The sequence below is a fragment of the Malus domestica genome, chromosome 11, assembly GCF_042453785.1.
Source record: "Malus domestica chromosome 11, GDT2T_hap1".
Classification (NCBI taxonomy): domain Eukaryota; kingdom Viridiplantae; phylum Streptophyta; class Magnoliopsida; order Rosales; family Rosaceae; genus Malus; species Malus domestica.
The window spans coordinates 10746407-10769639 of NC_091671.1; the positions used below are offsets into that span (position 1 = coordinate 10746407).

General features: G+C 38.2%; 2 protein-coding genes across 4 annotated transcripts; one reads left to right on the forward strand and one right to left on the reverse strand.

Moving 5' to 3' along the window:
• The first annotated feature begins 356 nt into the window (after positions 1–356).
• On the forward strand, positions 357–2765 carry LOC103447823 (transcription factor MYC4-like). The gene is made up of 2 exons (XM_008387025.4): positions 357–1169; positions 1895–2765. Exons 1-2 carry the CDS (start codon positions 500–502, stop codon positions 2602–2604), a joined length of 1380 nt encoding a protein of 459 aa, XP_008385247.1. The 5' UTR covers positions 357–499; the 3' UTR covers positions 2605–2765.
• A 10454-nt stretch (positions 2766–13219) lies between these two features.
• Positions 13220–21073, reverse strand: LOC103447827 (uncharacterized). Of its 3 annotated transcripts, none has more exons than XM_029088462.2 (5): positions 20870–21073; positions 20543–20731; positions 20315–20426; positions 18923–18987; positions 13220–13494 (listed from the first exon to the last, which is right to left on the reverse strand). In XM_029088462.2, exons 2-5 carry the CDS (start codon positions 20668–20670, stop codon positions 13380–13382), a joined length of 420 nt encoding a protein of 139 aa, XP_028944295.1. In that variant the 5' UTR covers positions 20671–20731; positions 20870–21073; the 3' UTR covers positions 13220–13379. The 3 variants fall into 3 exon arrangements, 1 of the variants encoding a protein (XP_028944295.1); XR_011573452.1 differs by lacking the exon at positions 13220–13494 and adding an exon at positions 13981–18822; XR_011573451.1 differs by lacking the exon at positions 13220–13494 and adding an exon at positions 18769–18838.
• Between the last annotated feature and the right edge of the window lie 2160 nt (positions 21074–23233).

Consider the following 23233-nt stretch of genomic DNA (forward strand, 5'->3'; position numbering starts at 1 on the left):
TATATTAACAAAATATTTAACGGATTGTAAGGGTAGGGACCAAATTGATGTGTGGTAGTTAATTTTAGTGACGACATTGATTGATTTTGAAATTGAAGGACCAAAGTGAGAACATGCGTCAATTTCAGGAACTACTTGTGATAAAAACCCTTAAAAATATATCGTTGCAACAAGAGTTGTATGAATATTAAAATTATGATTAAGGTGTATTAAATAAAAACAAATTCAAATCATGTGAATTAAAAAAACAAAGTTAAGTAGTCACGTTTCAAGTATACTAAAAAATTATTCCGTTGCAACAACAATTCAAATGAAAAAAAAAATATTAAATAAACCGTCGCACCAAATCCACCTATTTTTGCCCAATACCCATCCCTATCCACCAAACAAATTAACAAAGCATGGTGATCCTTTTATAAATCCCCATAACCAATCACCTGTAGTTCACTCCTCACTCGCTCACTTGTTTGACTTTGTAGCAAAGAGCAAATAAGTAGCCATGGAAGCAATCTTATCCTCTTTTTCTTCACCCAATTTTCGAGACAATCCATCATCTTCCACATTCAAACAGCGCCTACAGTTCATAGTTGAGAACAATGCTGCTGAATGTTGGGTGTATGCTATTTTCTGGGAAGCCACCGGAGACAACAATTTGTCATGGGGCGGCGGCCATTACAAAAGCAGTGACATTAATAGTTACCAACCCAAATTAGGGTTCAGCGATGTGGATTTTGTGGGGAATAATGATGATGGAGATGTTACTGACTCTGAGTGGTTTTACTTTTACAGCGTTTCTTTAACCCAATCATTTACTGCAGATAATAACATTCTGGGACAAGCATTTTGTTCCGGAGGATTTGTTTGGCTTGCAGGGGATCATGAGTTTCAATTGTACGAGTGTGAGAGAGTGAAAGAAGCAAGAATGCATGGAATCCAAACTTTGGTTTGTATTGCAACTTTGAGTGGGGTGGTTGAACTGGCTTCTTTGGATGTGATCAAGCAAGATTGGGGTCTTGTGCACCTAACAAAGTCACTATTCCGATCTAACGACGACGACGATGGCCACAACAGGCTCTCAAACCAGCAGGCCAGCCGTGAGGCCAGTGGACTGGTTCCTACCTTGAAAAATGGACGGTGTTTAGGAGCTCAAGAGGAGTTGACCACACAAGGTATCCAAAACGCCAATTTCTTTTTAATACAACAATATATTATTATAATAGCACTACAATATAGTTTATTGGTGAGTAATACTAAAGACTAAATTTGTAAATAAAATTTTGTAAATTAAACGACATGGAAGTTGATGATTGAATTATTACTTAAATATTGAGAAACGTGCTCATTTCCTATTGGTAACACATAATTCGATATGCAAATTTTATCTACAAATGTAGTATTCCTAGCATTACTCTTATTGGTATATGTCAAACTCTAAATCAATTTAAACATAACTTTAATTAATAAGTAATTATGTATGATTTTATTTATACGCTGGATCTCTCCACTCCTTAACTTTTCTCTTTTCATTTATCTCTATCGTGATATATCAACTAGCTCACATACATAATATGTACATTATACAATAAAAGTTTACATAGAACAAGTAATCGTCGTCATAACATTTCGTGTTAATAATACAATGACACGTGTAAATCAATCTCTACTACGTTATATCATTTGCATAATAATCTACTTGTGCAATATGTTGCTATTACATTATATTCATGCAATTTACATTATATATATATATTATATCATAATGCTGTTGTATACTTAGCCCAAGTACGAAAATCAAATTGCAGTATCTGACACCAATTTTTATTTCGAAGAGGATCCCCAAAATTTTGTTTCAATTGAGTCATTGACTGATTAATTATTTTTACATTTTGACCAGAAAGTGGTGGAAACGAAGCTAAACCTATAAATATAGGTGGATCATCAATATCACCACCAGACTCACGTTCTAACTCTGTTGGAAAATTCACCTCTAAAAACATAGAGAACACTCAATCGAAAAAAAGAGGAAGACCATCATCAAACCATGGAGCTGCAACCAGAGCATCACAATTGCTTAGTCACGTCGAGGCAGAGAGATTGAGAAGGGTTAAGTTCAACCACCTATTCTGTGTCCTCCGTTCAGTTGTCCCCAACGTGTCTAAAATGGATAGATCCTCATTGCTTGCCGATGCAGTGGCATACATCAACCAGCTCAAAGCAAAAGTTGAGGCGTTGGAGGCCAAAATCCAAGCACAATTACCACCACCCCAGAAATCCAAAGTGGATCATAATAATAACGTAATTAACATTATTAATCTTGGAAAAAATTCAAGTTATGATAGTAATAGAGTAGGTGGTTGTGGTGTGGAAGTGGATGTTAAGATTATAGGTTCATCGGAAGCCATAATTCGAGTTCTGTGTCCCAATCAAGACTACCCGTATGCTAGACTGATGAATGTACTCAAGGGGCTAGGGTTACAAGTTTCCCATGGAAGCATATCAAGTGTCAACGAGTTGATGATTCAAAATGTTGTGACAAGACTGCCCTACGGGTTCACAAGTGGTAAAGCCTTAAGGCTAGGTATTATAAAAGGATGGTACATCTAAAAATTATTAAAATTCAAAACCTTGTCGGAAAAGTTCTTTATAAATATAGGTTGTAGTTTAGTATGAGAATTAAGTTAGTCAAGATGTAATCCTCAGTTTGTAGCCATTTCGGAAATCTTGTTTATATGTTTTCCGTTTAATAAAATAATGTTCATAGTTCATCTTTAGTTTGTTGGTAGTACTCTAATTTTCAACAATGCTACCTAATTGAGCTAGTAATTAAGGAAAATGATTTTCCATTTGAGTATTTCATTCTACTGCTTGAATAGTTGTTTTTTGATCTGATATGATCAAAATTTGTAGGTCAATAGTTATTGTAAGATTTTGTTATAATTTAAGGTTATAGGTGGTTATATTAAGTTGAACTAATCACATGCTTTTGTATGTGCTATGTATATTTATAATTTTAATTAATTGGTTAAATATAGTAAATAGAAAGGGAATTTAAGGTTAAGGAACAGAGATTTATTTGTCCTAATACTAATTAAAAGGTTTAAAGTATTTGTTAAGTAATATGTATGAATCCAGCTGAAAAGAAAATTTTGTTGTAAATTAACAGTATATGCAATAACTCGAGGGAAAGGGATTCTCGATCTCTGGATCCCTTTCTCCTAATCCACCAAATCAGGGGATCCGTGCTATTGAAATTTGATTCAACAACTGAAGTTATTATAACTTTTAAAATGGACCCCTGTTTGTAGCCATTGGATCAAATTTTAATGATATGGATTCTCTGATTTGGTAGGTTAAGAGGAAGAGATCCGGAAAGGATCCCTTTTCTAACGCGAGGAAAAGTTTTCAGTAGGGATTTGGATCCTCTGCTCTTTTTCTCTGCTAGGATCTGCTTGGCGCATTTAAACATCCGAATCATACTCTTCTTCCTCACATTTCGTTTGCAGTCTAAGAACTCGAATAGCCATGATAACAAGATACACACACACACACACACAAACAATACCTAGCCCTGCATGATAACACGATGTGAGAAAGCTTTAGTTATTTTATTAAGGAGAAATTAGGTTCTCATATTTTTTTTTTTTTCTACTTCATTGATTAAAGCCTTATTTCTTTTGAATTTTTAACCAAGGTCCTTAAGTTTTAATAAATCTCATAAATTATTGCAATAATAAAATATTTACATGTCATAATAATTGAATTTTATTTCTTTTCAATTGAGTTGTATTTCTAAATATATTCATTTAGTGTTAGAAATGTTACATTTGGTATATTTATATTTATGGCTAAACATTGTATCATATATTTTTATTTTTAGTTCATACCCATTTTTAATATGCAACTGTTTTTTTTTTTTTTAAATTGTACCCATTTTCGTTTCAGTTTTAATCTGTACCCATGTATTAATTTCTTTTTGTGCCCATATTTTTTAAAGTTTTATTTGTACTCATAATTCTTTTAACCTTTTACTTGTATACGTAATTTGTTCATAATGTCACATCCCGGCCCGGGCCCCTACCACATCCCGGACTCAATTCCATCGTAGCACGATATTGTCCGCTTTGGGCCCCGACCACACCCTCACGGTTTTGTTTCTGGGAACTCACACGAGAACTTCCCAGTGGGTCACCCATCATAGGAATGTTTTCACCCGAACTCACTTAACTTCAGAGTTCCGATGGAACCTGAAGTCAATAAGCTCCCAAAAGGCCTCGTGCTAGGTAGAGATGAGAATATACATATAAGGCTTACAGGATCCTCACCCCTGGGCGATGTGGGATCTTACAATCCACCCCCTTTAAGGGCCCGATGTCCTTGTCGGCACACTTCCGACCAGGGATTGGCTCTGATACCAAATTGTCACATCCTAGCCCGGGCCCCCACCACATCCCGGGCTTGACTCTACCGTAGCACGATATTGTCCACTTTGGGCCCCGACCACGCCCTCACGGTTTTGTTTCTGTGAACTCACGCGATAACTTCATAGTGGGTCACCCATCATAGGAATGCTCTCTCCTGAACTCGCTTAACTTCGGAGTTTCGATGGAACCCGAAGCCAATGAGTTCCTAAAAGGCCTCGTGCTAGGTAGAGATGAGAATATACATATAAGGCTTACATGATCCTCACTCCTGAGCGATGTGGAATCTTACACATAATGTGTCCATTTTTCTTTAGAAATGCACCACTTTGTTATATGCAAAATGTACCAATTTTGTTTTGTTTTGTAAGTACCATTCTTTTTAAGGAAAACCAATGAAAAAGGCTTGAAAACTTTGAGTTTTAATGATAAGGATAAAATAAAGAGTAAAGTGAATAGTACCAGGTTTGACTTTTTAGTGTAAAAATGTGGTTTTTCTATAAAGTGAACAGTACCGCGGGATTTTCATTAAAACTCCCTTCTTTTTATGTAAAACGTACCAATTTTTTAATGTAAAATCTATTTATTTTTGTAATGTAAAACCCATTGTTTTTTTTATATAAAATGTATCCATTGTTTTTCTATATAAAATGTACCCATTTAATTTATATAAAATGTGCCCATTTTTTTTTTTTTTTGTATAAAATGTACCAATTTTTTGTATGTGAAATGTACCCACATTTTTATATAAATGTACCAATTTTTTATATGTAAAATGTACCCTTATATAAATGTACTCATACTTTATAAAAATGAAAATAAATCTAGAACGCACCTAGAAGCAATTATTATTTTTTTTTTTTTTGAAACCCATAAGCAAATTTCAATAATTAAATTGGTAGTGTAAATGAAAGCAAAATAACAGTTTGAGTCTTCATTGGTATTATTGCATCTCTTTTATAATTATGTTAATTATATGGTAAGAGAGGGACTTCAATTTAAAACCTAAAATGCACAAAGTTTGAGTTTATAATTGATTGACACACCCCGACCGAGATCAAGGCATGCTGGCCATCGCGTGAGAGTGACGTAGCCATGTGCACAGTGCGGAAGCAATAAATATAAGAATATACGAATAATTAAAAACCAAATTTCTAGAGTGCACTACTAAACAGAAAGTGATAGGAGTTAGTTACAACAGTGAACACTCCTAATCAGAGAATAAAGTCTAGGTGCAGTCCAGTAGGACAAGTACTAGTTACACAGTACTAGGAATGTCCTACTATTATTCAAATAGGTCAGAACTGCCAACGATCCCGAGCCACCGACAACAAGCTTACTTAGAACCTGGAAGGGCGCAAAACAGAAAACGTGAGTAGGCAAAAACAAATGTTTTACAAAATCATTTCATTTATCAACATAACTAACCCATCGCTGTAAAACATGTATCATTTTCCCAGAATCAAGATATAAGCATATACATATATATATATATATATATATATATATATATATATATATATATATACATATCTAAAATCATATCACTTCAGTTCATGCTTCACATAATTATATTCATATGTATGCCATGCCAAAATGTAACAAAGTAAAAAATACAGTTAATAATAATTTCATAGAAATATGATATGTTAGACGGAACTTCTGTGGTAGTCTGTACGGCTGAATTCATAGCTCAAACTCAATCTAGCCGGAGTCACTACTATGACCTATACGGCAATATACTACACATAAGTCAGAACCCCTACACAGGGTCTGTACGACAAGATTGGGTGCAATATTATTATGCTCAACTCTATTCTCTCATAATAGCCAGGCGATAAATCGCTAGTCACCTACGAGTCGGAACCATGAATAAAGTCTGTACAACAAGACTGTGCACTTAAGTTGGATCCAATATGAGTATATAGTGCGGGAGGTGATGTAAATAAACAGGCATGTACTTCTCATCTCTAGCTAAATCACAATCACCCTAGGTGCAGTTTTATGAGCTTAACATTATTTAATCACATATCACATCATCGATGATTCACATAACCAAACGTAACTTACTTGAACTTACATGTGCCTTCACAACACCACATATATATATATATATATATATATATATATATATATATATATATATATATGCAACCATGAATGCATATTCAAAATATAAAAGCATTTGGCATTTTATTTCAAAGCATACTTTCTTTAAAATGCATTTTTGGGAAATATATCAAGTATATAAGTATATACTGAAAACAAAAGCCCACTCACTGATATGTCGATGGGTCGTAACCCCCGAGTTGCCCCTGGATATGCTCGTCCTCGGGATAAGTCTCACCTATATGCGAATTAACTATAAAAACGTTATTTTAAAGCATATAGACAAGACTAGCTAATAACTTCTCATACATTGCTCAATTTGGGTATATGAATATACCACATTGATCTATACAACCTCACGAACATCGCCTTCAACCTCCAACCTCCAGACGCCGGAACTGTGTCACCGGCGTCGGATTCTGGGCAGACCTGCAACTGCCCATTTCTCACTCGTTTTTACACCATTTTTCACGTATTTTATATCAAAATGAAGCTCTTAACTTATAGAACACAATAATACTAATTTAAAGTTCTAAAAGTCATGGAATCTCACCGGAGAATTCCAAGAAAACCGGCCAAACTTTGTCCACACGATCCCGACGTCCAAAACCTTCAAACGAAGCACTCCGAGCTTCCTTGGAACCTTACTAAGCTTCCTACAAGCTTCAAATTCCTAAAAACATCCATAATTACATGTGCATGAACAATGCATAAATCGGGGTTATGAAAAACTAAGGTTTTCGAAGGTATGAAAAACTAGGGTTTTCGAAGGTATCCTTACCTGAAATGAGTACCAATTGACTCGTCTGGGCTTCACGAACACAATGGTACCATTTTCTTCCTTGATCAGTGAGGTTTGAAAGGTCATTAGTGTTTTTCCGTACAAGAAGAAGGAGAAAGAGGGAGTCCGAGATATGAGAGAGAGCACAGGAAGAAGAGAGAGAAGGGAGAGGTGATGTGTGTGGTCGACAACTAGCCAACATTCTATCATAACCAAAGTTTTTTAGTTCCTAAGTGGTTCCAAAAAAACTTAGGGAAACTCAATTAATCTCATTTCAAAACAAATCACACACCACGCACTTTAACGTCCAAGGGCGAAATTGTCATTTCACATCAACAAAAATTAGTTATTCAGGACGGGCTGTGACAATAATAGTTAGGCTAGGGGCCGCAACTAAACTACCCCTTTTATTAATTTGACTATAAAGCTCTTTATTAATAATGATCGGACTTAGCTAAGGAAGCATATCATTCCCAGTCAACTCATCAGTGCCAATTAGGATCCAAGTCATCAGTACAGTCAACAATTACTTAGTGTAGAAGTTTTGTTTTGTTTGTTGTTTCGATTTCTGTGCTCTTTTCAATTTCTGTGCTCTCTTCGATTTCTGCGATCTCCGATCTTTGATTTTTCTCAAATCTTGATTGATCTTTGATTTCACCTCTCTGTGATATGCAGTAACGATGCCATTGTCGAGTTCATCTCCGGTGAATCCTGAAGTTCTTGACCCAAATTCTGCTCCGATGAACCTTAATTTCTCATCGGTTCATTTTTCTTCCCCAATTTCTTCAATTTCAATTCAGAATATTAGCTGTATGGTTCATACGAAGCTCAAACAAGACAATTACCTAGTCTGGAAGGCATTATTTGCTCCGATCTTTCGTCGTTATAAGTTCATAGGAATTGTTGATGGCTCTGAGGTTTGTCCCTGTCCATTTTTTCTTGATGAATCTGGCAAGAACACTGGAATTCCAAATCCGGATTTTGATTTGTGGTATGAAAAGGATCAAAATATCCTTATTTGGCTGAATTCTACACTTTCGGAAGATATTATTCCTTTCACAATTGGTGTTCAATCATCTCGTGAATTTTGTCTCATGTTTGAGCAAATTTTCAAAGATGTCTCAACTGCTCACATCCATCAACTTTGATCTCAACTTTATTCTGTTAAGAAATGAGATCTTACAATTTCTGAGTACATTCAACTCATTAAGACCATTTCTGATGCACTCATGGCTGTAGGAGCTCCAGTTTCTGAAAGTGATCTGATTGCAATTACATTGCAAGGGCTATCTGATGATTATGAGTCATTCATTGACTCGACTATGCTTTGCATCTCGTCTACCTCTTTGGACGAATTACATGGACTGTTGATCAACAAAGAGTTGTTTATGAATCGCAAAAGAAGTTTGTTGCCTTTTCTATCTCTGAACCTGTTCAGGCTTATGCAGCTCAATATTCTCAGCCTTAAGCCCTTCTTCTTCCCACACCACAAGGTTATGCTACACCAAATTCTCGTGGCACTAACTATCGTGGCAAAGGTCATTACAGGGGTAATAACTATCGTGGCAACAACTCTCGTGGTCACTATCGGGGTAATTACATAGGCAATTCTAATAACTTCAATGCAATTCTGGTGGTTACAATTGCAACTCTGGAGGCCATTCTTTTGGTAACAACTCTGGTAACAAATTTCCATGTCAAATTTGCCATGCTTCAGATCATGAAGCTATTGATTGCTTCAAAATGATGAATCATGCCTTTGCTAGCAAAATACCTCATGCAAAAACTAGTAGCTATGTGTGCTCACACTAGCTACAAACCTTCTGCTTCTACTTGGCTCATGGACTCTGGAGCCACATCCCATATTACCAATGATGTTTCTGCCATTCAATCTCTCGTGCCATATAATGGTCAAGACAAGGTCTATATAGGTGATGGTCAAGGTATACCCATCCATCACATTGGTACTAGCACTCTTAGCACTCATATTGCCAATTTTCGTTTAAATAATGTTCTTCATGTTCCTGCAATGAAGCATAATCTTCTCTCTGCTTATCAACTCCTAAGAGATAATCACTGCAAATTAACCTTTGATTCTGATGGATCTAAAATCAAGGATCATATTTCGCGGATGATGTTTTTTTGGGGGCCAGTTAAACATGGCTTCTATCCATTTCAAGACACATCAACTGCATTCAACTCTCATTCAGCACTTATGAGTACTAAAGCTTCTTTGCAAGTTTGGCACAACAGACTTAGTCATCCATCATCTGCCATCTTCAGGAAAACTTTAAATAATAGTTCTATTGTCTATACTGGTAAAAAGTTCACTTCTTTCTTTTGTTCAAATTGTGCCATTGGCAAGAATCACAAACTGCCATTTACTACCAGTGTTGGTTCAGTGTCTGTTGCTTTAGAACTTGTGCATTATGATGTCTGGGGACCTGCACCTACATCTTCTGTTAGTGGTTATAGATATTATGTCTTGTTTGTTGATGAGTTTACAAAGTATAGCTGGATCTTTCCATTGAAACTCAAATTTGAAATATATTCCATATTTGTTCATTTCAAAAGCTATGTGGAAAACTTGATTTGCAATAAAATCAAAGTTCTTCGAATGAATTCAAGAGGTGAATTCACTCAAATTATTTCTACTACAACATGGTATTATGCATCAGCTTTCTTGTCCTCACACACCAGAACAAAATGGTTGTGTCGAGAGGAAACATAGGCATGTCACAGAAATTGCTCGGACTCTTCTCACTGCATCAAAGGTTCCAAACAAATTCTGGGTTGAGGCATTCTCTACTGCCTTGTATTTGATCAACCGGATTCCCATTTCTGGTCTTATAATCTTTCCATGGGAATTATTATTTCACCAGTCTCCAGATTACTCCAAGCTTAAAGTTTTTGGATGTAGCTGTTATATGTGGCTTAAACCTTATACCACCTCCAAGTTAGATGGCAAGAGTATTCAATGTGTTTTTCTGGGCTATACCTTACAACACAAAGGCTATAGATGCCTTGATCCTCTCACATCCAAAGTATACATCTCAAGACATGTCTTATTCAATGAAACACATTTTCCCTTTCATGATTTCAAACCTTCAATCGATTCATCATCACAGCTACAAACCACTCATCTCTTACCTTCACACTTCCATTTTCAATACCCTGCAACCTACCACATTCACTACCACAGTCAACTCCCTCAATTCTAGCCATTTCTCCATGGTTACCCAACTCCTCCTCTTCCTCATCACATCCACCTATTTCTTCCAGCCTCGCTTCTTCTTCATCAGTACCACATCCCATCATCCCTACAAACACTCATTTTATGATCACCAGATCCAAAGTTGGGATTTTTAAACTAAAAGCCTTGGCAGCTACTAAACATCCTCTTGATCCTTTAACCTTTGTTCCCACCACTTATCTTCAAGCCTCCAAACATGATCATTGGAAGAAAGCCATGGCTGAGGAGTTTCAAGCACTACAATCTACAAGAACTTGGTCACTTGTTCCTTCCTCTCCACATCAAAATCTGGTGGGATGTAAATAGGTCTTCCAAATTAAAAGGAAACCCGATGGCACTGTGGACATGTACAAAGCCCGTTTAGTAGCAAAAAGGTTTCATTAACAAGAAGGCATTGATTTTCAAGAAACGTTTTGTCTAGTTGCTAAACCTGTTACTATCAGGATTCTTTTGACTTTGGCTGTGCAATTTGATTGGTGGATATTAGTAATGCATTTCTACATGGAACACTCAAGGATGGGGTTTTTATGCAACAACCTCCGGGTTTTATTGATCCATCCAAAGCTTCTTATGTGTGCAAGCTCTATAAATCCCTATATGGTCTCAAGCAAGCCCCTAAGGCATGGTATGACAAGTTATTTCAGACTCTTGTCTCTCTTGGTTTTTCCAATTCTCAATTTGATTGTTCTCTATTCGTTGCATATGAGCCTGCCCTTGTTATTGTCCTAGTATACGTTGATGATATACTAGTGATAGGGCCTAATGCAAAAATTTGCAAAGATTTTATCCATAAGCTCAATCAACTATTTCCAGTAAAAGACTTAGGCCCCTTACACAATTTCCTGGGTTTGGAAGTCCACAGAAGCTCAGAAGGAATTTTTCTCTCCCAACACAAATATGTCGTTGATCTTCTGCTCAAAACACACATGGATGGCAGTAAACCTTGTGCTACACCTCTTGGTAGTAAAAAACTGGATCATAGTGGTACACTTCTTTCTAATCCACATGAATACTGATCCATTGTTGGGGCATTGTAATATTTAACTTAGACTCGGCCTGATCTCTCTTTTGTTGTAAATCAACTCTGTTAGTTCTTACACCATTCAACAGAGACACATTTTCAGGCTGTTAAAAGAGCTCTTATATTTCTCAAAGGCAATGTTAATGAAGGACTTTGGTTCAAGAAAAGTTCATTGCATCTCACTGTCTTCTCGGATGCTGATTAGGCAGGATGTGTGTTTGACAGGCGCTCTACCAGTGGCTATTGTATTTACAATGGTAGTAATCTAATTAGCTGGAGTGCAAAGAAGCAACACACTGTTGCTCGTTCCTCCACAGAAGCTGAATATCAATCTTTGGCTCACACTTCTGCAGAGGTTACTTGGATCTACAAAATCTTCAAGGATATTGCCTTTCCTTTATCTAAAGTTTCAGTACTTTGGTGTGATAATGTGTCTTCCATCTCTCTAGCATCTAATATGGTCTTCCATGCTCGAACCAAACACGTGGAAATAGACTATCATTATATTAGGGAACTAGTATTGGCTTCTCTTCTGTCAGTTCGATTGCCCAGTCACAATCAAACTGCAAATATTCATACTAAACCCTTGCCCAAAGCTCGCTTTCAGCTTTGGTTCCTACTGGCTACTATAGAATTTTAATCACAATTGTACAGTCTATAACTTTAATTTTTGGTATACGTAGAGTTTATACTTGTAAGGTGATCTTAGGCCAAATTGGTGTTGCTAATATTTAGAAAGATATTTCTCATTGATTGAATCTGAGTTTTACATGGGGTATTTATACAAGTCAGCTAATAATGATTAGAAAACAGCTAATATAACTTATTAACCTTAAGCTATGATTAGTTACAATTCAGTTACAACAAACAAAACTTCTACACTAAGTAATTGATGACTGTACTGATGACTTGGATCCTAATTGGCACTGATGAGTTGACTGGGAATGATGTGCTTCTTTACACCCCCTCAAGCTAAATGGAGGAGCGCCAAGTGAAAGCTTGGATCTTCTGGTTGAAAATATTGGATTTGAAGTGTTTGTTATTACACACGAGAATGACAAGCTTGTGAGAATCCAAATACGTTTTTCCCATTTATGGTTTGATGTTATCCGTATCTTGTAGCTATTGTTATTTGAGTGTTTTAACTGCAGACGAAATGTGAGGAAGAGTGTGCTTTAGGATCCTGTATATGTTTAAGGGTTTATTGCATTACGTAAACATGAGCCTGCAAATCTATGTATTAGGATTCACAAGCAATAATCCAAGAAAAATGAAATGTGGAGTAACGTTGACGGGACATTGACGATTCAAAATATGAACTTGAATTAGAAGTTTTAGAGGGGATAAAAGAGTTATATTTTGCTTTGACAAAAAAAAAAGAGTTATATTTTGCTTTTTTTCTCCATGCTTGGAAAACGAAGTGAGACTTTTTTAGCCGTATGTATATATAAAATCATGGTGTCATACCCTTTATATATATATACTAGCCTCTCCGCACGCACTGACGTGCATGCGAGAGGTATTTTTGCATCACGGGCGCCACACGCAAAGATGTATTGCTTTAGATATTCTTATATCCTAATTAGCATTAAAGAGCACATCTTTCAGTATACAACTACATTGACAGGTGTTACACATTTCTAAAGATCTTTTTATATTATGTCAAGCCCACATCTGTCATTTGGTGTACGAAACTATTCAACATTATCAAAAAGTTTAAAATTCTATCACCCATTTACATAAAAATTAAAACTCTATAAAAGATGCTAATTACACCATCTGGCAATTGTAAGTTGACTACTCCCTTTGATGACATGCTTCAATGTGAACCAAGGTTCTAGGCAGTTGCATCTTTTGTATGCATGCCTCTTTTTCTCCAAGGGTGAGTGAAGAAAAGCTTTCATCATCGTATCTGTAATAGAAAAGAAACATGACATTCAAATGGTGTAGTAAAGGAATGCATACAATTAATACAAAATGTAGAAAAAAAATGTACCAAAATATAGTTTCATATAGCAAATGACGAATGTGGGCTCGATATAATATAAAAAGATCTTTAAAAATGTGTAATACTCGTAATAAGAGGCTAAAAAGCTACAACATGACATGTAGTTTTGGTATAAATTAAAAGATCAACAACAACAACAACAAAGCCTTTTCCCACTAAGTGGGGTCGGCTATATGAATCCTAGAACGCCATTGCGCTCGGTTTTGTGTCATGCCCTCCGTTAGATCCAAGTACTCTAAGTCTTTTCTTAGAGTCTCTTCCAAAGTTTTCCTAGGTCTTCCTCTACCCCTTCGGCCCTGAACCTCTGTCCCGTAGTCACATCTTCGAACCGGAGCGTCAGTCGGCCTTCTTTGCACATGTCCAAATCACCAGAGCCGATTTTCTCTCATCTTTCCTACAATTTCGGCTACTCCTACTTTACCTCGGATATCCTCATTCCCAATCTTATCCTTTCTCGTGTGCCCACACATCCCACGAAGCATCCTCATCTCCGCTACACCCATTTTGTGTACGTGTTGATGCTTCACCACCCAACATTCTCTGCCATACAACATCGCTGGCCTTATTGCCGTCCTATAAAATTTTTCCTTGAGCTTCAGTGGCCTACGACGGTCACACAACACGCCGGATGCACTCTTTCCATCCAGCTCGTATTCTATGGTTGAGATCTCCATCTAATTCTCCGTTCTCTTGCAAGATAGATCATAGGTAACGAAAACGGTCGCTTTTTGTGATCTTCGCTAGATTGCTCCGGTCATTAGTGTGGATAAGTATATAAATGGATAGAGATAGGAAAGCAAACACAAGATGTACGTGGTTCACCCAGATTGGCTACGTCCACGGAATAGAAGAGTTCTCATTAATTGTGAAGGGTTTACACAAGTACATAGGTTCAAGCTCTCCTTTAGTGAGTACGAGTGAATGATTTAGTACAAATGACATTAGGAAATATTGTGGGAGAATGATCTCGTAATCACGAAACTTCTAAGTATCGGAGTGTGGTGTCGTCTTGACTTGCCTTATCTGTCTCATAGGTAGATGTGGCATCTTCTCTGGAAGTACTCTTCCTCCATCCAGGGGTGGTATCTTTAACTGGTGGAGATGCACAAGGTAATGTATCAATTTCACTTGAAGCTTACTTGTAGTTTCAGGCTTGGTCAAGCGCGATACAAACCATGTAGTAGGAGTCCCCCAAGTCGCCGAGCTAGGGGGTCTGCTGAAAGAGGTGACAGACAAGGTAAGCAATCAGAGCTCCGACTGATTGTTCACCTTCTCCCCATCTTGCAGCAGCATGAAGGATAAAGAGAAGAAAAATGAGAAGAGATGATATGAGATACTTTTGCTTTTGAAGAAGTAACTTTCCACAGGCTTATTCTTGAACTGAGCTGGAGGGTTTTCTGGTTTCCTCCAGAGTATAAGGCCGACTGAAGAATTTGAGGGTCAAAACAAGTCCATCAAATCTAGAGTACGTTCCACCCTGCTGATATGGGATACTTTTGCTTTTGACAGAGTAATGGATGTATCGGCACGTGTGCTGTTACGCTTGTCTCCACATGCTTCCTTGTATCCTTCGCACTTGCCCTATCTGTTCCTCAAGCAGATGCGGAATCTTCCCTGGAAACATAAGATGATGAAGATGAGTACTCGAGAGCAATGCCAGGTAAGTAATCAGGTAAGGGGTTCCAGGCAGTCAGTTCCTGGCTGGAAGCTTGATTCCAAGTGCTGACTGATTGCTCTCTTTCTCCTTGTCTTGCAGGTAAAAACAAGGCCAAAAGAAAAAACAGGGAAAAAGCATGATATGGGATACTCTTGCTTTTAACCCTGATGATATGAGATATTCTTGCTCTAGTATAGCTTGTTTGCAGAGGTATTATCGGGGGGAAAGAAAGCTGAATATTTCGAAAGGCTTTGTTGGGAGTGCCCTCTCAGATATGATGAAGGGTTGAGCATTTTTGCAGGTCTGCCTGTCCGTTGGGGATGGAGGTCGACATATATAGGAGTCTCCCTAACAACAAGTAGTAATGCTATTCCTTTACCCTGCTTGGTCATAGCACGGTAGTGGGAGCTGCCAGTTTCACATGTTTTAACTCTGTCAGAGCACTTTGAAAAAGTGGTCTGTGGTATCTGGCTCTCGAGATTCGGAGAACGATGCCTCTTCGATTTTTGAGAAAGCAATCATGCTGGGGGTCTGACTCTCGAGATTCGGAGAGCAGTGTCTCTTCGATTTTGAGGAAGTAATCATGTTGGGAGTCTAGCTCTCGAGATTCGGAAGGCGGTGCCTCTTCGATTTTGGAGCAAGCAATCTTGTTGGGAGTGTTGTCTTGAATGTGAGTAAAGGTTGGACATGTTTGCTAGTCTACCTTGCCACGAAGCACAAAGGTTGACACACAGGGACTTTCCAATTATCCAGCAATGGTACTGTTCCTTTACCCTCTCTTCGATTTTGAGAAAGTAGTCATGTTGGGAGTCTGGCTCTCGAGATTCGGAGGACGGTGCCTCTTCGATTTTGGAGCAAGCAATCTTGTTGGGACTGTTTTCTCGAATGTGAGTAAAGGTTGGGCATGTTTGCTAGTCTACCTTGCCACGAAGCACAGAGGTTGACACACAGGGACTTTCCAATTATCCAGCAGTGGTACTGTTCCTTTACCCTTGTGGGTAATAATATGGTAGCTAGACCTTCAAAATTTATGTGTCTAAACTTTGTTAGTGCTGTTTCTTTGCTATTCTTTTACCTTTCTTGGTCAGAGCGATGTAGTGGGAGCTGCAAGCTTCACGTGCTCAACTTTGGCAGAGAACTTTGGCAAAGTGATCTGTGGTACCCATGAGTTATTGTTGCGTGTGGGAAGTGGGTGATTGAACAGTAAGATTCATGTGCTTTCTACTTCACCAGAAGTCTTCGACAGAATGCCCATAATTTCTGCAAAGCTGAGTGTGCGTGTGACAGGTGCTGACAAGGCTAGAAAAGTAGATGCCTCTTCGATTTCTGAGATCGGCCCTCGTGGTCTCTGAGCAGCCCAGCTTTTGAGAAAGCGAGCGCCTCTTCGATTGATTCGGAGAACGGTGCCTCACCGATTTTTGAGAAAGCAATCATGCTGGGGGTCTGGCTCTCGAGATTCGGGGAGCAGTGTCTCTTCGATTTTTGAGAAAGTAATCATGTTGGGAGAGTGGCTCTCGAGATTCGGAGGGCGGTGCCTCTTCGATTTTGGAGCAAGCAATCTTGTTGGGAGTGTTTTCTCGAATGTGAGTAAAGGTTGGGCATGTTTGCTAGTCTACCTTGCCACGAAGCACAGAGGTTGACACACAGGGACTTTCCAATTATCCAGCAATGGTACTGTTCCTTTACCCTCTCTTCGATTTTTAAGAAAGTAGTCATGTTGGGAGTCTGGCTCTTTAGATTCGGAGGACGGTGCCTCTTCGATTTTGGAGCAAGCAATCTTATTGGGAGTGTTTTCTCGAATGTGAGTAAAGGTTGGGCATGTTTGCTAGTCTACCTTGCCACGAAGCACAGAGGTTGACATACATGGACTTTCCAATTATCCAGCAGTGGTACTGTTCCTTTACCCTTGTGGGTAATAATATGGTAGCTATACCTTCAAAATTTATGGGTCTAAACTTTGTTAGTGCTGTTTCTTTGCTATTCTTTTACCCTTCTTGGTCAGAGCGATGTAGTGGGAGCTGCAAGCTTCACGTGCTCAACTTTGGCAGAGAACTTTGGCAAAGTTATTTGTGGTACCCATGAGCTATTGTTGCGTGTGGGAAGTGGGTGATTGAACAGTAAGATTCATGTGTTTTCTACTTCCCCAGAAGTCTTTGACAGAATGCCCATAATTTCCGCAAAGCTGAGTGTGCGTGTGACAGGTGCTGACAAGGCTGGAAAAGTAGGTGCCTCTTCGATTTCTGAGATCGGCCCTCGTGGTCTCTAGGGAGCCCAGCTTTTGAGAAAGCGAGCGCCTCTTCGATTTCTGAGATCGGCCTTCGTGGTCTTTGAGCAGCCCAACTTTTGAGAAAGCAAACGGCTCTTCGATTTCTGAGATCAACCCTCGTGATCTCTAAGCAGCCCAACTTTTGAGAAAGCAAACGCCTCTTCGATTTCTGAGCAGGCGCCTCTTTGATTTCTGAAGCTCCGTCGAGTGCAGATTTTTATAGAGGCTGGCATTAAGTTCCAAAGCACACTTGAATCTCCACCAGTAGAAGCTTCATTCTTGCACTTCTAAGATCTTGATTTGTCCGACCTCTTCTCTCTTCAACACCTTTGAAAATGTCTGGCCCCTCCGACCGTCGTTTTGACTTGAACCTTGTTGAAGAGGCAGCCCCGCCTTCTCCAGACAACATATGGCGCCCATCCTTCGTCTCCCCAACTGGTCCTCTTACCGTTGGGGATTCCGTGATGAAGAATGATATGACTGCTGCGGTGGTGGCCAGGAACCTTCTCACTCCCAAAGATAACAGACTACTTTCCAAACGGTCTGATGAGTTAGCTGTTAAGGATTCGCTGGCTCTCAGTGTTCAGTGTGCAGGTTCTGTGTCTAATATGGCCCAACGCCTATTTGCTCGAACCCGCCAAGTTGAATCATTGGCGGCTGAAGTGATGAGTCTCAAACAGGAGATTAGAGGGCTCAAGCATGAGAATAAACAGTTGCACCGGCTCGCACATGACTATGCTACAAACATGAAGAGGAAGCTTGACCAGATGAAGGAAACTGATGGTCAGGTTTTACTTGATCATCAGAGATTTGTGGGTTTGTTCCAAAGGCATTTATTGCCTTCGTCTTCTGGGGCTGTACCGCGTAATGAAGCTCCAAATGATCAACCTCTGATGCCTCCTCCTTCTAGGGTTCTGTCCAGTACTGAGGCTCCAAATGATCCCCCTCCGGTGCCTTCTCTTTCTGGGGCTCTACCGACTGCTGAGACTTCTCCTAAGCAACCTTTGTGAAGGCTCCCTCTTGTGTGTTTATTTTGACTCATGTATATGTACATATTTGTAGCTTATCGGGGATATCAATAAATAAGCTTTCCTTCATTTCAACGTATTGTGTTAAATACACCAAAGCCTTCTTCGCTAAGTTCTTTGAATTTTCTTTTGTTGAAGCTTGTATGTTGAAGCTTTCTGAGTGGAGCATGTAGGTTGGGGTAGTGTTCCCTTAATTTCCCGAGTGAGGAAAACTTCTTGGTTGGAGACTCTCTCTTGCCTTTATGTTGGCTTCTTCAACCGTATCATCCAATCTCAGTTCTCTGTTAACAAATTTTACTGGGGCATAATAGTTAGACAAATTAAACAATGATAAAAAAAAAAAATCAGAAAACTGGAGGCAAAAAGATGAAACAAACTTACTCAGAAGAAATGAAAACTAATTTTCCTCTTGTTTCACTCTTGTTTTGCATTCTGATAAGCAATAGCTGCAGCGGAACAAAATTAAACACAATAACGTTTACTGAGGCATAATATATCATTGCTAGAAAACGAACCATTCACTTTCAGGTTTACGGTTTCTCCATTAGTGTAACAGAAGCACTATCTTGGGAAGATCTAGAAATAAAAAGCAAACCCCAAATATTAAAATCCGGAAAGAACTTACCTTTACTTCGTCAATGATGACCAAACAAAACCCTAAACTTTGAATTGCAATAGAACTTAAAATGACTTTGAATTGCAATAGAACTCCATTAAAGATTCAACTAATTATTTAGCTTCTTTAACTTTCTAACTAATTGACTAAGCTCAAGTTGATGCAAAGATGAAAACATGTTGTAAATACACTCGCTCAAGATAATTAATTATAAATGACACTATCCTAAGTTCCAAATTTTATTCAAAATTTCGGTTGATTCAATGTACTTTGTTTGACATATAGGCACTCATACACCAAAGAATTAGGGTATGTTGTTTAAAATTTAGAAGATTGTTATTGACATATTGTGTGCTCTAACTATTGGTGTTGTACTTTTCGTGGTGGGAAACATGAATATTTTTAGCTTGTGGTAAAATACAACATTACAAAAAGGCCAGAGGAGATATTCGAATTAAAAGTTTCTGAAAATCATCAAAGAAGAATAACACAAATGTTGAAATGAAAAAAACTCTGTACATTGCAAGTAGGGCCCGTGATTACAACCAATTTACACAAATCTTACAAATTAATCATGTTTTAATTGAAAATTCTAAAGCTAATCTCAATGCATAAACGTAATTCAACTCTATGAACTCAAATCCAGAATGATGTGAACAGATTCTTGCTTTAATGTATCAAGACCAAAGAACTGCCATGATAGAGCTTCATAGCAAATTCCAAGAGAATTCAGATTCACGATTAAATTAGATCTTCAAACACATAAATGAGTGATACTCACTCAAATTCAAAACATAACATTCAACTCGAAACCAATATCTTCCCCTCTATCTTTCTAGCAATCGGAATGAATAAATTCCTACATAACGACTCCAACTATACTGATAAAAACAAAAACCTATTTGTACCGTATTAGCATATGTAGCTGAATCCTAAATAATTTTTTTCATAAAACTAGGTAATACACCAAATCCGCAGCAGTTGATGATCAACCAAACAGGGGAAAGCAAACAATCCATTACCAAATTTCCCAAATCCAAATTAAATAAATCATACAGTATATTGCTATACACTAACAAAAAGTTCCAGTCTTTAACTTTTAGCAAATGAATGCATGGCTAAAAGGTTAACAACAAATTCATAACATTGTTTCATACCTTATTGACATTGAGATCAATAGGCCAATAATGGAGGGACTTATAGAAGTAGTCGAACATTTCCAAAGACGACCCAAATGAAATAAGGCCCCCATTTGTGATTCTAAATTTCCTTCAACCACCAAAAAATTATATAAGTAAAAAAACTTTGACCGAAATTGAACTCCGATATCAACTGGGATAACGTTGTAGTTAAACGAATGATGATTAAGTCAAACAATTTACTACCTTGGTAGGGTCGGTTGGCTAAGTACAAATTTGGTACTTCTTGTTGACCATTGGAAATTATGAGAACTTTCTCGGTGTCTCCGTCGTCGTTTGTGCTTCCAAATTGCGACAATGGTGTACTGTCGCATGGCCAACGGCAGCACCGAGTAGCCCTCGTAGTCTATGTGCTCTCTGGTCAAGTTCACTCTCCTTGAATGCACACACAGTCCGATCAAAAACTCAAACACACGCACAAAATCGAAAATTGAAAAAAAAAAAAAAAAAAAAAAAAAAAAAAAAAAAAAAACCCAAAGAGAGAGAGAGAGAGAGAGATAAAAAGGGACCGACCTGGAGAGCAAGCGAAGAGTTGGGCCTCCTCGAGTTGGGTGGAGTGATCGTAGACGGCGTTGATGGTGTCATGAATTGGTTGGAATCGGGAGTTCTTCGTGCTTTGCCATTTTTGCCATTAACCTGATTAAACACAAACTGAAAGCTCCCCATGACGGTGACGGTGACAGTGACGCAAGCAAACAAAAGCTTTAAATTATCTAATTAAACAATATTTAGGACACTGTTTGATGAAGAATATGATGATTGGATTATATAGGACACTGAACTGAATAAAATCTTGGGTAGATAAAACTAATTTTAGGGTTTCAATATATTTCTCTATTCTTCTCTCATACGAAGCAACACATATATATACATACTCAATCCTTGTTCTACAAGGAATATTAAAGACATAAAATGAGAGTTATACCCAAACTAGGAAACACAATCACATTCCTATTGTATTATTGTTGACTCGCGCCAATACTCCCCGTCAAGTTGGTGCATAAATATCACCTAGGCTTAACTTGTCAAGTGAGTCTTGAAACCTTCTTGCAGAAACTGCATAAGTTAGAATATCTGCCAACTGTTCTTTTATCTTCACGAACGGAATGTCAACCAACTTAACATCCAACTTTTCTTTGGTAAAATGTCTATCCACCTCAACATGTTTGGTCCTATCATGCTGCACCAAATTGTTAGCTATCTGTCGTGCTGCTTGATTATCACATTACAACAGCATAGAACCTTTTGGTTTAAACCCGATCTCAGTGAGTAGAATCTGAAGCCATAGAAGCTGACAAATACCATGTGCCATTCCTCTATACTCAGCCTCGGCCGAAGACCTTGCCACCACATTTTGCTTCTTACTTCTCCATGTCACAAGATTACCAACTACAAATATGAAGTATCCCGACGTAGATCGCCGATCAGTGATATTTCCAGCCTAATCTGCATTGGTATACCCTTTCACCTCTATATGCCCATGCTTTCTATACATCAACCTTTTTCCTGGAACTCATTTTAAATAACATAGAATCCTCATTACTGCTGCCATATGATCCTCACTAGGAGCTTGCATAAATGGACTCTCCACACTTACTGCGTAAGCAATATCTGGTATTGTAAACGACAAATATATCAACCACCCTACCAATCTTTGATACCTTTCCCTATTCACTGGGACTTGATCTTGATAAATTGCTAGATGATGATTCTGCACAATAGGTGTATCTATTGGTTTACACCCTAACATACCAGTTTCAGACAAAAGATCCAATACATACTTTCTCTAAGATAAGTATATTCTATACCGAGACCTAGCCATTTCAATTCCTAAGAAGTATTTAAGTCCTCCAAGATCTTTCATCTCAAACTCAGAAGACTAATGCCCTTACAGACGTTCGATTTCCATTGTATCATCACCTGTGACAATCATATCATCTACATATATGATAACCAAAGTTACCTTGCCATCCTTGCGTTTGATGAACAAAGTATGGTCTGCGTTTCCCTGTCGATACCCATACTTCTTCATTGCTTGGGTGAACCACCCAAACCACGCTTTGGGTGACTGTTTAAGGCCATACAGTGCCTTCCGAAGTCTACACATTTTCCCACTAGAGTTCGCAGCACCATAACCTAGTGGAATATCCATGTACACCTCTTCCTCTAAATCACCATGTAGAAAAGCATTTTTAACATCAAACTGTCTCATAGGCTAGTCATGGTTCGCAACAAGAGATAATAAAACTCTAATGGTATTCATCTTTGCAATAGGAGCAAAAGTCTCCTGATAATCAACCCCAAAGGTTTGGGTAAAACCTTTGGCCACTAGCCTCACCTTGTATCTATCAATTGTTCCATCTGCCTTATGTTTAATAGTGAACACCCACTTGGACCCCACTGATTTCTTTCCTTTGGGAAGTGGGACCACACTCCATGTATTATTCTTTTGTAGTGCTTCCATTTCAACTTGCATTGCTTCTGTCCATTTAGAATCTTTCAAAGCTTTCTTAACTCTGGTGGGTATTTTGATGGTTTCCATTTGCTGAACAAATGCACAGTATTTTGGTGAAAGTCAATGAGTATAGACATAGTTTGAAATGGAATACCGCACCTTTCCTTCTGGAAAGTACCTGTCCAGTGGTTTTCCTCGATTTTGTCGAAGAGGCAACATATAAGATGGTTCAATAATTTTCAATGAGTACTTACCTCGGGAATATCCATTGGAGTATGAAGGAGTTTGTTATTGTCTTTTAACCCACTAGAACTATTACTCGAATTTAGGGTAATTATCACCCTTGAAGGCTCACCCGGACCAACACCACAATTTCTATTTGGTTCGCCTGGGCTGGCAGCTGCAGATGGGCAGACTTCAGC